Source organism: Cucurbita pepo, unplaced genomic scaffold (genome assembly GCF_002806865.2).
Source record: "Cucurbita pepo subsp. pepo cultivar mu-cu-16 unplaced genomic scaffold, ASM280686v2 Cp4.1_scaffold000588, whole genome shotgun sequence".
Lineage (NCBI taxonomy): Eukaryota > Viridiplantae > Streptophyta > Magnoliopsida > Cucurbitales > Cucurbitaceae > Cucurbita > Cucurbita pepo.
Genome location: NW_019646814.1, coordinates 2,238 through 19,006, shown reverse-complemented (window position 1 = coordinate 19,006; position 16,769 = coordinate 2,238). Strand labels below are relative to the sequence as shown.

The 16,769-nt window shown below is 39.2% G+C and overlaps 1 protein-coding gene across 1 annotated transcript; it reads right to left on the bottom strand.

The window, feature by feature from the left end:
- Positions 1-98: 98 nt before the first annotated feature.
- On the bottom strand, positions 99-14,376 carry LOC111785579 (probable LRR receptor-like serine/threonine-protein kinase At1g06840; the record flags this gene model as incomplete). The annotated part of the gene is made up of 19 exons (XM_023665979.1): positions 14,126-14,376; positions 13,870-13,995; positions 12,463-12,613; positions 11,129-11,200; positions 10,945-11,016; positions 7,274-7,417; positions 7,119-7,190; positions 6,922-6,993; positions 5,744-5,815; positions 4,863-4,931; positions 4,701-4,769; positions 4,351-4,422; positions 4,160-4,246; positions 3,947-4,015; positions 2,535-3,046; positions 2,291-2,446; positions 1,927-2,210; positions 1,625-1,691; positions 99-349 (listed from the first exon to the last, which is right to left on the bottom strand). Coding segments are annotated over exons 2-19 (2,379 nt in total), but the record flags the coding sequence as incomplete, so codon positions are not given.
- Between the last annotated feature and the right edge of the window lie 2,393 nt (positions 14,377-16,769).

The following is a 16,769-nucleotide window of genomic DNA, read 5'->3' as shown; positions in this document are numbered from 1 at the left end:
TTCCTTTTCGAAAGGTAAGCTAGACTAGAAATCATCACCAGACAATCCCATAAATTTTGCATGCTTTATATAGACCATGTTCGTCGAGATAGACTTACCGGAGTACCCTTCACAACAGTAGATACATGTCCAGAAGCGTCCCCTTCATAGTCGAGATCGGGAGCAAGACGTGACAGTCCGAAATCAGCGACTTTGGCAGTGAGCTTGGCGTCGAGGAGTATGTTTCTAGATTTTATGTCTCGGTGATATATAGGAGGATTTGCTTCAGTATGGAGATAGAGTATACCTTTAGCTGAACCCAATGCAATTTGTAATCTCCTACGAAAGTTCAGGTTTACTGCAGTTTTGGCTGCCATAGAACAGTACAAGTTAATGATAGAACTAAAATATCAGATGCAAAGCTGAAAACTACAAACAAGAACCAAACAATCTTGTCCTTTTTGGGGTTTCTCTTTCGGGCTTCCCCTCAAGGTTTTAAAATACGTCTGCTAGGGAGAGATTTCCACACCCTTATAAGTAACGCATCGTTCCCCTCTCCAACCGATGTGGGATCTCACAATCCACCCTCCTGGAGGCCTAGCGTCCTTTCAACACCCTTATAAGGGATGCATCGTTCCCCTCTACAACCGAGATGGGATTTCACAGTCCACCCTCTTTGGGGGCCTAGCATCCTCATCGTTCCTCTCTCCAATCAATGTGGGATCTCACAATCCACCCCCTTGGAGGCCCAGTGTCCTCGCTGGCACCCCGCTCGATGACTGGCTCTGATACTATCATTTGTAACAGTCCAAGCCCACCGCTAGCAGATATTGTCTTCTTTGGGCTTTCTCTTTTAGGTTTACCCTCAAGGTTTTAAAACACGTCTACTAGAGAGAGGTTTCCACACCCTTATAAGGAATGCATCGTTCCCCTCCCCAACTGATGTGGGATCTCAAATCCACCCCTTGGGGGGCCAGCATCCTCACTGGCACACCGCTCGGTGACTGGCTTTGTTTCCCCTCCAACCGATGTGGTATCTCAAAATCCAACCCTTTGGAGGCCCAGTGTCCTTGCTGGCACACGTCGAGCGGCTCTGATACCATTTATAACAGTTCAGCAGATATTGTCCTCTTTGAGCTTTCTCTTTCAGGCTTCCCTTCAAAGTTTTAAAACGCGTCTGCTAGGGAGAGGTTTCTACACCCTTATAAGGAATGCATCGTTCCCCTCTCCAACCGATATGAGATCTCACAATCCACCCCCCTTAGGAATAAGCGTTCTTATCGTTCTCCTCTCCAACCGAGGTGGAATCTGACATCAAGTCTAGTCATTAGAGAAAGACTTCAACCCAAATCATCTAGAAGCCAAACAGATAAACCTATACACAAAGGCCTTCATATGAAATGAAGGTTATAATGAACTCAATGTCTATGTTTATCAGTCACTTCAGCAACTACCATTCTTAAGATAACTAGAAACTAGTACCTACAACTTATATATGTCTATATATATGGATCCATGGGGCACATAGGTGACCACCATAATTTTCAGCCCCAAGAGAATTTGTAATGAAGCATATAATGGAAGCCATGAACATGTAGAATAGATCAAGGTTCAGAACAAATAAGATATTAGCTGAGGCCAATACCAGAAAATTCACAACCAGAAATCCAGTCGCGCAAAGTCCCGTTCGACATAAACTCGTAAACCAGCATCTGCAGAACGACAGAACGAAATAAATCAATGAAAAGCATAGCAACTGGCTTACTACTTTGTCTTCAATTCATAGAACTCTTCAAAAAAACCTTGTCTGACTTTAGAAGTTGATATCAACATATGTAGTCAGTGACATGATTTAATGACATTCATAAGCTCAATGGCTAGCCCCAAGAGATCATCATAGGACCTAAATGAAATAAAACAAAGAAACCAAGCAACCAAGAAACATACTTGTTCCCCTTCTTCATCACAATATCCGATTAGCGAAACTAGATTTCGGTGATGAACTCGTGATAAGAGGTGTATCTCCGTCAAGAATTCTTTTTGGCCTTGCAACGATCCTTCTTCTGCACGTTTGATAGCGACAACTGAATTATCAGACAATATGCCTTTATAGACCTTGCCATATCCTCCATGGCCTACTTGAGATGAACAGTTGAAATATCCAGTAGCTGATTGCATTTCTTTGAATGAAAATGCTTTTACACCATCAATCTTCATACCGATCACCGAAGCTGTAACGAAAGCAAATTTTCGAGCACTTTATGTCATAATCATCAGAGATTAATTCGATCGTCAGTTCTATCATACTTACAGAAGTTTTTCCTTGACAAATTGTTATGGCTACTCGAACGCCTAGTGAACAGAAGTATGACCACTGCTACAATCAAAACAACACAGGTGACAGATCCAACTATAATGGCAGCCAAGATGCCTTCACCAATCCCCACCTTCTCTCTAGGGAGAGTGACTGCACTGATAAACTTGAAAGGTTAAAACAGAACAAGGCCAGTTGAGCACCGTTATTTAAAAGGAATATTGCAAAACAAAATGCATACTGGTCTGAGAACGGTTGGGGAATGTGAAGTTGAGAAGCTCGTACGGGCCAAAGAGGTCATTACGAGTAAAATTCCATGACATAAATTTTTCTGTAATTTGAAGCACCTCATTGTCATTCAACAAGTGAGAACCACTATCAAATAATGGGAAAATCTTAAGATACATCCTCATACGAGATCCTTCCCAATCGTATGAATCGATCGACAATTGATACTTATCCAAAGTGAGTTCCTTTGTCACATATTCTTGAAATGAATATTTGTATGGAGGAAAGTAGGAAAAACTTGGACTCTTTAGCCTATATCCTATCCCAAGGGGTGCTGCACAAAAGCATGGATCTGGGGCGTCTGGCACGTATTCGAAAAAAACATCTGTTGGACAACCTCTGACTGGACATGATTCGTTGAAGGTGCTCGAGCTTCTAAACAACCCATCATCTACAGTTTTTGATGCACAGAACAACTTAGAGTTCTGTCCTCTTAAATTTAGGCAGAATGGATTGCCTTCAAGCCTGCAGAATCAAACATGGTTGAATGAGGATTATAGAAAGCAGCTTTCTGAAAATAAGAAGCCAAAGAACTCTTTCAAGATTTAACATAGACAAAATGATTAACTCAGACATTTGAATTCCAGGCATGCATATAATACATGCAGAAACTTACATTTTGGACAAAAAGACATTAGGAAAAAGAAAAATACAGGGTATTTACGATATATTGTGTTTATATGTGAGATCCCACATCGGTTGGGGAAGAGAACGAAACATTTTTTATAAGGGTGTGGAAACCTCTCCCTAGCATACACGTTTTAAAAACCTTGAGAGGAAGCCCGAAAGGGAAAGTCCAGAGAAGACAATATCTGCTAGCGGTAGACTTGAGCATTACAAATGGTATAGACTCAAGCACTGGGTGATGTGCCAGCAAGGAGGATGAGCCCCGAAGGGGGGTGGACACGAGGCGGTGTGCCAGCAAGGACGCTGGGCCTCGAAGGGGGGTGGATTGGGGGGTCCCACATCAATTGGAGAAGGGAACGAGTGCCAGCAAAGACGTTGGGCCTTAAAGAGGGTGGATTATGAGATCCCACATCGGTTGGGAAAGAGAACGAAACATTCTTTATAAGGGTGTGGAAAACCCGAAAAACCTTGAGGGGAAGCCCGAAAGGGAAAGCCCAAAGAGGACAATATCTACTAACGGTGCGCTTGGGCTTGGGCTATTACAGTATAAGACATCAGGTAAACTTCTAAAGAAAAAGATAACTCATTCTCGTCTCGACAGGGCCTATTAACAGTACTTTCCTATGATAGCACCTACAGTTTGATGTGGCCAAGACATATAATGCATGCCTACAAAAGATAGGCTTTCATGGACATCAAAGCCAATAGAAGAACCTGCGCATTGAGTAAAATGCATACCTTAGAGTGACATTAACTGGAGGGTTCGTGCTTCCGGAAATGCCAGAAAATGAATTGTCCCGAAGATCACTGAATTAAAAAGAAAAGGAAGTGATCATTCATTAAATAGAAACGTCATCAGATCTCACTCTCTCAAGAACAGGAAAAAAAAAAAGGAATGGCACTCCAACAACGTCTCAAATTCCTATCCTATATTTTTGCTCAAGGATTTACAGTAAAAGTCGAGCACTCGAATTGAAGACCACTTTCTCCCATAGAGATGAAGGCACAGAACCATTTAGAGTGTTGTTCTCAAGTGACCTGCAAGGAACAGTCATTGACAAGATCAGATGCTTTGACAAACATAGCCATTTTGTCATGAAAACATTTGTAAAACCATGCATTGATATCAGATACAATCTTACAGTTTCTGGAGGGCAGGAAGACCGGAGAAACTGCTGGGGATAGATCCATTCAGCTGGTTGTGTGACAAAATTCTACAACATAAATGGATTTGTTAAGCACGAGAAAACTCATCAGAACCGATGCAAGTACTGTTAGGAACCACGACTCTCCACAATGGTATGGTATTGTCCACTTTGAGCGTAAGCTCTCATGGCTTTGCTTTTGGTTCCCAAAAGACCTCGTACCAATGGAGATAGCGTTCCTTACTTATAAACCCATGACCAACCCCTTAATTAGCTAACATGGTACTCCTCTCCCGACAATCCTCAACAAGTACTAATTGATAATTCAACATCAATAAATGGCATACATCGTTGTCATTTGAGAAGAGAGGTTATATGGTGGTATGGGTCCAGTAAAATGGTTCCAGCTAAGATCCCTGTAGAACAAGCAAAGTAGAAAATATCATAGCAATGATCATTAGCCAAAAGAAGAAGCAAAAGTAAACACCTATAGAGATCCTGTAACTTACAAGTAACTGAGGTTTGCATTCTTGCTAAAATTAAGAATCTGTCCCTCCAAGCCGCAATTCCTAAGACTTCTGCAAGAACCATGGTGATGGGACAAAAGCATTAGCCCCCTTCGAGAAGATTTACGAAGCCTATTGGTAGTTCATGATTTGTCGAAAATTTACTCATGAAGGATTCGAATCTTAATCGATAATCTTCATGTCTAATAACCTTTAGAGTGGATAAGGTAAGAATAAACAAAGAACATGATTCCTGTTGAAGTGTATGTTGAGGATTGTAGGGAGAGGAGTCCCACATCGGCTAATTAAGGGGTTGATCATAGATTTATAAGGAATACATCTCCGTTGGTATGAGGCCTTTTGGAAAACCAATAGCAAAACCATGAGAGTGGGACAATATCATACCATTCGAGAGAGTTGTGATTCCTAGCATGGTATCAGAGTCATGTCAATAGAATCATCAAAATTTGAACAAAGAAGTTGTGAGTCTCGAAGGTGTAGTCAAAACTAACTCAAGTATCGAACAAAGGGTGTACTTTGTTCGAGGGCTCCAGAGAAGGAGTCTAGCCTCGATTAAGGGGGGGTTGTTCGAGAGCTCCATAGGCCCCAGAGGAGGCTCTATGGTGTACTTTGTTCGAGGAGAGGATTGTTGGGAGAGGAGTCCCACATCGGCTAATTAAGGGGTTGAATCTCCATTGGTATGAGGCCTTTTGGGAAAATCTAAAGCAAAACCATCAGAGTTTATGCTTAAAGTGGACAATATCATACCATGGAGAGAGCCGTGATTCCTAACGGTGTATGCATGTAAAAATTAAAACACGTCCATTTAGAGAGCAAAATTTTTAAGGGTTGCATGGAAGGTGCAAACCGAAAGGAACACTTACAATTTCACTAATGTAGAAAAATTTTCATAAGATGCTGGAATTTCTCCTTCCAAGTTGTTGTTATCAAGTTGCCTGCCAAGGACAGCATAGAAGTGAAAATATAACAAAAAAAAGGAACATAATGGAAACTATAAACGACCAACAACATATGACAATGTGATCAAGTAAAATAATAATAGATAATAATAAGGATCGTCAACAGGGGCGTTCTAGTGCTAGAACCTTGTTCAGAGATGTCTTTGCTGGGATTGACCCAGATATGGACCAAAGCTCATGGAGGAGTATCCGTATTTGGAGAAGTAGGTGAACTAGAGCGGATTAGATATATCTTTAGTTCCTATTTAACTAGTTAACATCTAATATAGATATATCTTTAGTTCCTATATAACTAGTTAAAAGGGTATATCTGCGAAGCTATATATGGTAGATAGTTATATTTGGTAAAGTTATATATAGTAAGCTAAACCATATATATACCCTTAGACGGTGCTTTGAAAATGTACTTCTTGTGTTCTCTGTATTCTCTCTTACTATATATACCTGAAGTCATCAATATAAACCTTTAGCCAATATTCCTCTTTCCATTTTTTCTCTTTTGTTGTTTGTGTTCATCTAGAACGAGGGTGTGCGTTGATGTGCGTTAACGTACATTGAATATCCTCCAATGCTCAAACGAGCTTGCTCTTTTAAACAGGAAAGCTACTCCTTAACTTATGATGCTGAAGTTTCACGGGAAGAGATTAGGAGCGTTGTGCACGTAATTGCCTCTATATGTAGATCTTAGTGTATAGGGGCTTTGGGATTTTGTGATACTTTTTAATTGTAAACAATTGGAGTCACTTTTTCGAAATGTTGACACCACTTAGTGTTCTCTAAGCCTGTGTGCTCGAGTGTTCTTATTGTTGGGATATGATATTTAGTTAAAGTTATATATAGTAAACTGAAACCATATATATATCCCTTAGTCGGTGCTTTCAAAATGTACTTTCTTCATTCTCTATATTCTCTCTCGGTGTACATACCTGAAGTTATAGCCAATATTCCTCCTTGCATTTTCTCTCTCTTGTTCTTTGTGTTCATCTTGATCGAGTGTGTGCGTTGTTGTGCGATCCTAACACTTGTAACATAATTTTGAATGTGCTAAAAGAAACTTGCTCGTAGAATGAAAGTGAACTTACAGAATGCTTATAACTGGCAAGCTCGAAAGTTCCGGTGGCAGAGAACCCGACAATTTATTGTTATCCAAAAGCCTGTTGAGAACAAAAAAACATCATAGGAAGTATGTCCACCATCACTTCCATATACACACATTTTTGGATAAGAAATGTTTTATTGATCACCTCCATACATATCAAATAACTTAAATAATACTCACAAGTGAATAAGCTTGGGTAATGTGGAAAGCTCAGATGGAATTTGACCACTGAGTGTGTTGTTATTGAAGTGGCTGCAAAGTAAACAAAGAAATGAGGGGGAAAAGACTGTTGTTTGGGGCAACTTACATTGAAAAAGAGATGAAGATACACTCACATGTGCTTCAGATTGGTCAAGTTAGCATATGATTTTGGGATTGGCCCTGAAAGTTGATTCTCATCTACTTGGAATCGGATGAGTTTTGTAAGATTACCAAGCTCATCTGGAAGAGAACCAGATAGTTTATTTCCATTTAAGAGTCTGCACCAAAAACGTTCAAACTGTTAGATTTGGAAGAAACTAAGATCAAAAGTAGTTATTTTATCTCTCTCTCACACACACAATGAACAAAGTAATTCTACCAAGCTTTCCTCTTTTACTAAAATTCAATGTAAATTCAAGCTCAACCCCAAATATTGTCCGCTTTGGCCCGTTACGTATCGTCGTTAGCCTCACGGTTTTAAAACGTGTCTGCTAAGGAGAGGTTTCCACACCTTTATAAGGAATGTTTCGTTCCCCTCTCCAACTAATGTGAGATCTCACAATCCACCCTCCTTAGGGGCCAGCGTCCTCGCTGGCACACCACCCAGTGACTGGCTTAGATACCATTTGTAACAACCCAACCCCACTGCTTGCAGATATTGTCTACTTTGACCCGTTACGTATCGTTGTCAGCCTCATGTTTTAAAATGCATCTCTTAAGGAGAGGTCTCCACACCTCTCCAACTGATGTGGAATCTCACAATCCACCCCCCTTGGGGGCCGGCGTCCTCGCCGGCATACCACCCAATGACTAGCTCTAATACCCACCGCTAGCAGATATTGTACGCTTTGGCCGTTACGTATCGTCATCAGTCTCACAGTTTAAAAACGCGTTTGCTAGGGAGAGGTTTCCACACCCTTATAAGGAATGTTTCGTTCACCTCTCCAACTTATGTGGAATCTCATAATCCACCCCCCTTAGAGGCCAACGTCCTCGCTAGCCACCACCCAGTGACTAGCTCTAATACCATTTGTAACAATCCAACCTCACCGCTAACAGATATTGTCCACTTTGGTCGTTACATACCATCGTCAACCTCACAGTTTTAAAACACGTTTGCTAGGGAGAGGTTTCCACACCCTTATTAGAAATGTTTCGTTCCCCTCTCCAACCGACGCGAGATCTCACAATCCACCCCCTTGAGGGCCCAGCGTCCTCACTAGCACACCGCCCAATAACTGGCTCTGACACCATTTGTAACAGTCCAACCCCACTGCTAGCAAATATTGTCCGCTTTAACCCATTACGTATCACCATCCCCTCATAGTTTTAAAACGCGTTTGCTAGGGAGAGGTTTCTACACCCTTATAAGGAATGTTTCATTCCCCTCTCCAACTGACGTGAGATCTCTCTCATACGAAGAGTAACAGAAACAAAGCCCAAATGTTGGTAATAAGAAAGAAAAAGGATAATCACAAAAAAGCTGAGATCGTGTAGGTTCTCTTGCTGCAATGATCTTTAACAATAAGTAGAAGTAATTTAATATAGTAACTTATGAAATTTCTACAGATGAAAGAAATAAACTAAGAAGAAATTCAGTGAGATTTAACTTACAATAGTCTCAGGAACCTAAGACTGCCAATCTCCTTCGGAATTGAACCAGTTAAGTCATTCCACATGAAATCTCTTCCAGGATAAACCAAGAGAAGAAAATCATTACCAGAAAGAAAGCTTAGGAAAGTATGAATAGAACAATGGAATTTTCTTCAAGATACCAATTTCATTGTCAATTACTCACAACTTCTCAAGTTGAGACAATTGGCTGATCTCAGGGGCTAAGTTTCCAGATAGGTTCTGATTCAATAGATGGCTGCAACAAAAGGGGAAAATCAAATGTAATACATTGCAATACCTATATACCATGTGTGTTACCAAAGCACAACATTGTTTAAGCCACCATCATTCTTTTGTGTTTTCAATTGTGTTTTTAATGTAACAGCTTAAGCCCACCGCTAGTAGATATTGTCTGCTTTGGCCTGTAACATATTACCGTCGGCCTCACAGTTTTAAAACACGTTTACTAGGGAGAGGTTTCCACACCCTTATAAGGAATGTTTCGTTCCCCTCTCCAACCGATGTGGGATCTCATAATCTACCCACCTTGAGGGCCCAACGTCCTTGCTAGCACACCGCTCGGTATCTGGCTTTGATACTATTTGTAACAGCCCAAGCTCACCACTAGCAGATATTATCCGCTTTAGCCCGTTACGTGTCGCTGTCAATCTTACGGTTTTAAAACGTGTCTACTAGGGAGAGTTTTCCACACCCTTATAAAAAATATTTTGTTCCCCTCTCCAACCGATGTGGGATCTCACAATCCAACCCCCTTGAGGGCCCAATGTCCTTGCTAGCACACCGCTCAGTGTTTGGCTCTGATACCATTTGTAACAACCCAAGTCCACCGCTAGTAGACATTGTTCGCTTTGACCCATTACATATCACCGTCAGTCTCACGGTTATAAAATGCGTCTGCTAGGGAGAGGTTTCCACACCCTTATAAGGAATGTTTCGTTCCCCTCTCCAACTGATGTGGGATCTCACAGTCCACCCCTCTTGGGGGCCCAACGTCCTCACTAGCACAACGCTCGGTATCTGGCTCTGATACCATTTGTAACAACTCAAGCTCACCGCTAGCAGATATTATCCACTTTAGCCCGTTACGTGTCGCCATCAGGCTTACGATTTTAAAACGCGTCTACTAGGGAGAGCTTTCCACACCCTTATAAAAAATATTTCATTCCCCTCTCCAACCGACGAGGGATCTCACAAACCAACCCTCTTGGGGCGCCCAATGTCCTTGCTAGCACACCGTTCTGTGTTTGGCTTTAATACTATTTGTAACAACCCAAGCTCACCACTAGTAGACATTGTTCGCTTTGAATCTCACAATCCACCCCCCTTGGGGGCCGGCGTCCTCGCTGGCATACCACCCAATGACTAGCTCTAATACCCACCGCTAGCAGATATTGTCCGCTTTGGCCTTACGTATCGTCATCAGCCTCACAATTTAAAAACGCGTTTGCTAGGGAGAGGTTTCCACACCGTTATAAGGAATGTTTCGTTCACCCCTCCAACTTATGTGGAATCTCATAATCCACCCCCCTTAGAGGCCAACGTCCTCGCTGGCCACCACCCAGTGACTAGCTCTAATACCATTTGTAACAATCCAACCTCACCGCTAACAGATATTGTCCACTTTGGTCGTTACATATCGTCGTCAGCCTCACAGTTTTAAAATGTGTCTGCTAGGGAGAGATTTCCACACCCTTTTAAGAAATGTTTCGTTCCCCTCTCCAACCAACGCGAGATCTCACAATCCACCCCCTTGAGGGCCCAGCGTCCTCACTAGCACACAGCCCAATAACTGGCTCTGATACCATTTGTAACAGTCCAACCCCACCGCTAACAAATATTTTCCGCTTTAACCCATTACGTATCAACATCCCCCTCATAGTTTTAATACGCGTTTGCTAGGGAGAGGTTTCTACATCCTTATAAGGCATGTTTCGTTCCCCTCTCCAACCAACGTGAGATCTCTCTCTCATACGAAGAGTAACATAAACAAAGCCCAAATGTTGGTAATAAGAAAGAAAGAGGATAATCACAAAAAAGCTGAGAGATCGTTTAGGTTCTCTTGCTGCAATGATCTTTAACAATAAGTAGAAGTAATTTAATATAGTAACTTATGAAATTTCTACAGATGAAAGAAATAAACTAAGAAGAAATTCAGTGAGATTTAACTTACAATAGTCTCAGGAACCTAAGACTGCCAATCTCCTTCGGAATTGAACCAGTTAAGTCATTCCACATGAAATCTCTTCCAGGATAAACCAAGAGAAGAAAATCATTACCAGAAAGAAAGCTTAGGAAAGTATGAATAGAACAATGGAATTTTCTTCAAGATACCAATTTCATTGTCAATTACTCACAACTTCTCAAGTTGAGACAATTGGCTGATCTCAGGGGCTAAGTTTCCAGATAGGTTCTGATTCAATAGATGGCTGCAACAAAAGGGGAAAATCAAATGTAATACATTGCAATACCTATATACCATGTGTGTTACCAAAGCACAACATTGTTTAAGCCACCATCATTCTTTTGTGTTTTCAATTGTGTTTTTAATGTAACAGCTTAAGCCCACCGCTAGTAGATATTGTCTGCTTTGGCCTGTAACATATTACCGTCGGCCTCACAGTTTTAAAACACGTTTACTAGGGAGAGGTTTCCACACCCTTATAAGGAATGTTTCGTTCCCCTCTCCAACCGATGTGGGATCTCATAATCTACCCACCTTGAGGGCCCAACGTCCTTGCTAGCACACCGCTCGGTATCTGGCTTTGATACTATTTGTAACAGCCCAAGCTCACCACTAGCAGATATTATCCGCTTTAGCCCGTTACGTGTCGCTGTCAATCTTACGGTTTTAAAACGTGTCTACTAGGGAGAGTTTTCCACACCCTTATAAAAAATATTTTGTTCCCCTCTCCAACCGATGTGGGATCTCACAATCCAACCCCCTTGAGGGCCCAATGTCCTTGCTAGCACACCGCTCAGTGTTTGGCTCTGATACCATTTGTAACAACCCAAGTCCACCGCTAGTAGACATTGTTCGCTTTGACCCATTACATATCACCGTCAGTCTCACGGTTATAAAATGCGTCTGCTAGGGAGAGGTTTCCACACCCTTATAAGGAATGTTTCGTTCCCCTCTCCAACTGATGTGGGATCTCACAGTCCACCCCTCTTGGGGGCCCAACGTCCTCACTAGCACAACGCTCGGTATCTGGCTCTGATACCATTTGTAACAACTCAAGCTCACCGCTAGCAGATATTATCCACTTTAGCCCGTTACGTGTCGCCATCAGGCTTACGATTTTAAAACGCGTCTACTAGGGAGAGCTTTCCACACCCTTATAAAAAATATTTCATTCCCCTCTCCAACCGACGAGGGATCTCACAAACCAACCCTCTTGGGGCGCCCAATGTCCTTGCTAGCACACCGTTCTGTGTTTGGCTTTAATACTATTTGTAACAACCCAAGCTCACCACTAGTAGACATTGTTCGCTTTGACCCATTACGTATCACCATCGGCCTCGCGGTTTTAAAATGCGTCTGCTAGGGAGAGGTTTCCACACCCTTATAAGGAATGCTTCGTTCCCCTCTGTAACTGATGTGGAATACTTGTGAGTCTCTCGTAGATCCGACATGGGGAAAATAAAGAAGTATTAGTAAAGGAAGGGGAGAGTGCTGGACAAAACATACAGTTCTTTGACACGCAAGTTCCCAACAGTTCCATTGATAGAGTTGCATACCACTCCAGTCCAACCAACAATGCAAGGATCTCCCATAGTCCAGTTTTTAAGGTGATCCATAGGATCAATTAGACTCCTCTTTATTGCTAGCAATGCAGCAACTGCAGATACATAAAAGATTATCAAAGAACTCATCTCACTACAGGGAGCAAATATGGAGGGTATTCAACTTATTTCCAAGATCACATGCTTATGAATTGTACATGATATCATTGTTTTGTAGACATATAAAGCACAACCAACTTTTTATTTATTTAATTTGTAAGTGTTCGCTACGACTCTCCACCGTGATATGATATTGTCCACTTTGAGCATAAACTCTCATGGATTTGCTTTTGGGGTCTCCAAAAGGTCTCATACCAATGGAGATGATTATCCCCTTAATTAGCCGACGTGGGACTCCCTCCCAACAATCCTCCCCTCGAACAAAGTACACCATAGAGCCTCTCCTACGGCCTATGGAGCCCTTGAATAGTCTCTCCTTAACTGAGGCTCGACTCCTTTCTCTGAAACTCTCAAACAAACTACACCCTTATTCGACACTTGAGTCACTTTTTGACTACATCTTCGAGGCTCACAATTTCTTTGTTCGACATTTGAGGATTCTATTGACATGGCTAAGTTAAGTACATGGCTCTGATACCATGTTAGGAATTACGACTCTCCACAATGGTATGATATCGTCCACTTTGAGCATAAACTCTCGTGGTTTTGCTTGTGTAACACAAAATCTTAGTCATCATAGCTTCAACCCATTCTCTAAGCAATATGCGCTAAATAAACCATTCAAAGTTCAAACTCTATATGATTAATACGAAAGAGAAACAAAATGCAGGCATATTTCCAATAACAATAGTCATTAGCAACTTGGTTCAATAGTAGCCAAACTTTCAAAAGCTCCCAAGTTGATACCCGGACTTCCTTCTTCATATATACCATGCTACAGAGAACATTAACCTTGAATTCAAACAAGTAAGAAAAAGAAAAAAAACCATTGCAAAACTGACTGTAACTGTCCAAGCCACCGCTAGTAGATATTGTCCTCTTTGGACTTTCCCTTTCGAGCTTCCCATGGGATCTCACAATCCACCCCTTTGAGACTCAGCACCCTCACTGACACTCGTTCCTCTCTCAAACTGAAGGGGGTGGATTGTGAGATCCCACGTCAGTTGGAGCGGAGAATGAAACATTCTTTACAAGAGTGTGGAAACCTCTGAAAGAGAAAGCCTAAAGTGGACAATACCTACCGACGGTAGGCTTGGAGCTTGGACCGTTACACTGACACTAGCTTTAAACCAACCAAGAAAGTGCAAGCAAATTCATGAGACAAAGAACATACAAGACAAGACAAACTTACCATCAGAAGGCTCTGTGGTTTCAGCAGCAGCAAGGAGCAAGGAGCAGCAAAACCATAGCAGAAAAACACACACACAATCCTTCCCCATCAGCTCACAAACAGCATCACAAGCAAACAAACGAACACCTACCCATTTCCAAACCATAAGCCACAATCACAAACACCCAATCACATTCAAGAAATTCCACACAAAACCCATCAAACAAATCAACCAAACTCACAGAATTGAAAGAGTTAAACGGCAAACAATCAATACCTGTGGGAGAATGAAGCAGAGCAAGGTGGAAGAAATGGGTTCGTGAGAAACCCAAATAAGAAACAAGAAGAAGAAGAAGAAGAATGAATGAATTGGATGTGGTGAAGAAGAAGGAGAGTGAGATTCAAATGGGTATAAATGGTGAAAGGGGAAAGAAGGCATCGCGGGGTCAGAGTGGAGGAGGTTTAGTTGGCGCTTCCAATTTACTAATATTTTTGGCTTTTCCTTCACACCCATTGACAGCAACAACATTACAGACTCTCCCCCTCTCTCTCTTGCGGAGGTTTGTTGACTTTTCAAAACCTCAACGATGATGTAAACTCCACGCGCTATTCCGAGAGTGGGCTTATTATATGAAACAATCAAAATATCATTTTTGTTTACATGTCCTATCAAAATCAATTTTTATAATTATTAATTCCATGGAATTCCACTTTAAACTTGGAAAAAAAAAATGTTTGATATTTTATTTAATTTATTTGATTTTAAAAACAATTATTAAAAGACTCATTAATATTTAATGAAAATAAATAAAACTACACACAAATTTAGTCAAATAGCTCCACCAAATTTTATAAATTAAAAAAAAATTCATTCATTTTAAAAATCATTAAAGATAAAAATTACTCAAAATTTTACAAAAGACGAGATTATATTATTTGTTTAACTTTTGTTAAATGAAATTATATTAGAAAATGGAATTTATCTATTCACAAATTATTTGTTAATATATTTTTTAAAAAATATATATATTAAAGATATATTTTTTTAAATCTCATACCGTGAATTCCTATAGAGAATTTTTGTATGATCCCGAAAAAATAAATGGAGAATTTTGAAGGGACGAAAATTGAAATTAGAGGTAGAGACGAAAATAGAAAAGACTTCCATGTTCCTATTCCTGCCCCGTTGACATCTCTAAATGCAAATATTCATTGTCAATAAGTAATATATAAAAATGTTACAAGTACCGATATCGTATACAATAATTAATAAATTTTATCAAATGCAATCCAGAGTAATCCAGTTGATATATAATATATATATATATTTATTTATTTATTTATTTATTTATTGGTCAACTATTTATTTGATTAATGACTTTAAGAGTTATAATAGAGTTGTTTGATTATGTTTGTGTTTTTTAAAATTAAAAAAAAAAAAGTCATATTTATTTAATATTTTTTTCACCTTGTAATCTTTTATTAAATATTTTTACAGCATGGTAATTTTTTTTTAATTTTTTATCTGTAAAATGTTTCTAATATTTTGCATTTATTTAAAAAAAGAAAAAAAAAGCATAACATATATATATATAACTCATATTAGTAGTTTATTTTTATTTTTTATTTATAAATTATCTTTTAAAATTTTTAAACTTTAATTACCCATTTTTTTATGTTTTAAAATAATAAATATATATAGATGTTTTACGAATTAATATTTTATTTTTATTATAAACAAAAAAAATTTAAATAAAAGACGTGAACAATTCGAACCAATCAAATCCAAAAAATTTATGGTTGGATTCATTATTTAATAGATTTTTTTTTTTTTTTTTAAGAAATTTATAGTTCGAACCGTTGTATGGAGTCTATAAAATATTATCACAAATTTCACGTTGGCCCAATTACCATGTGAAAGCTAACTCTATCGTGACTACCCGGCGTGTATCAATTATTCCCAGTCGCTTAGGACAACTTTACCCTTATCGGGAAAAAAAATTGAGTGTTATAAATATTTAGTAAGTGATCTCACTAATTAAGCAGCTAAATTGTTATTTATATACAAATAAATAAAATTTGGAATAATAAGCAAATTTTTTTTAATTTTATAGTTTTATTAATTTTTTTATAAATAAGTCAAATTATTTTTATTAAATTAATAAATTAAAATAAAAAATATTGTATTTATTATTATCCAAATCTAATCTTAACTACCACCAAACATATTAAATAATTTGCTAATTAAAATTTAATCAAAGTGTCGTATTTCATTTTTCAACTCTCTTAGTTAATACAAAGATAATGCATTAAATATTCATTACATATTTATTGGAAGAACTTTGTTAGGGCTCCTCCAATCATTTGAATTCCCTTCCATTTACGACGCTTATAACATGTCATCTTTTTTTTTTTCGGTTTTATAGCCGTGGTCGTAGGTTCGAATCCTACTTCGAGAGATTTGATCATCCCAAATTAGAAGTCAGAATGGACGGGTTCACTTTGACCGTTAAGAGTAGGTAACTCGTTCTCTGTATCTTTGTTTATATTACATTCTTTCGCTATTCTACTAATATTTGTACTTGCTCCGCTACTCTACCGAAGCCTGGCTAAGGAAGAAGGAAGAATTACGAGACGTAAAACAAAACAAAAATATGTTGATTCGAGTTGGGTATACTAAATAATTTATAACGAAATATGTAAAGTTCGTGTGTCAAACTGAGCATAACTCAATTGGTTAAGACATAACTCACATGTTTGCTAATGAACGATTTGGATCAAGTCATTTATAACAATTACAAAGTGAGCCACATCAACAGTGTCATTAGGATAAAACACCCAACATTATCTATATACTATAGACTCTTTAGATTATTACTCGAACATGAAAGTGAGTCATATCAATAGTGTTACTAGGATAA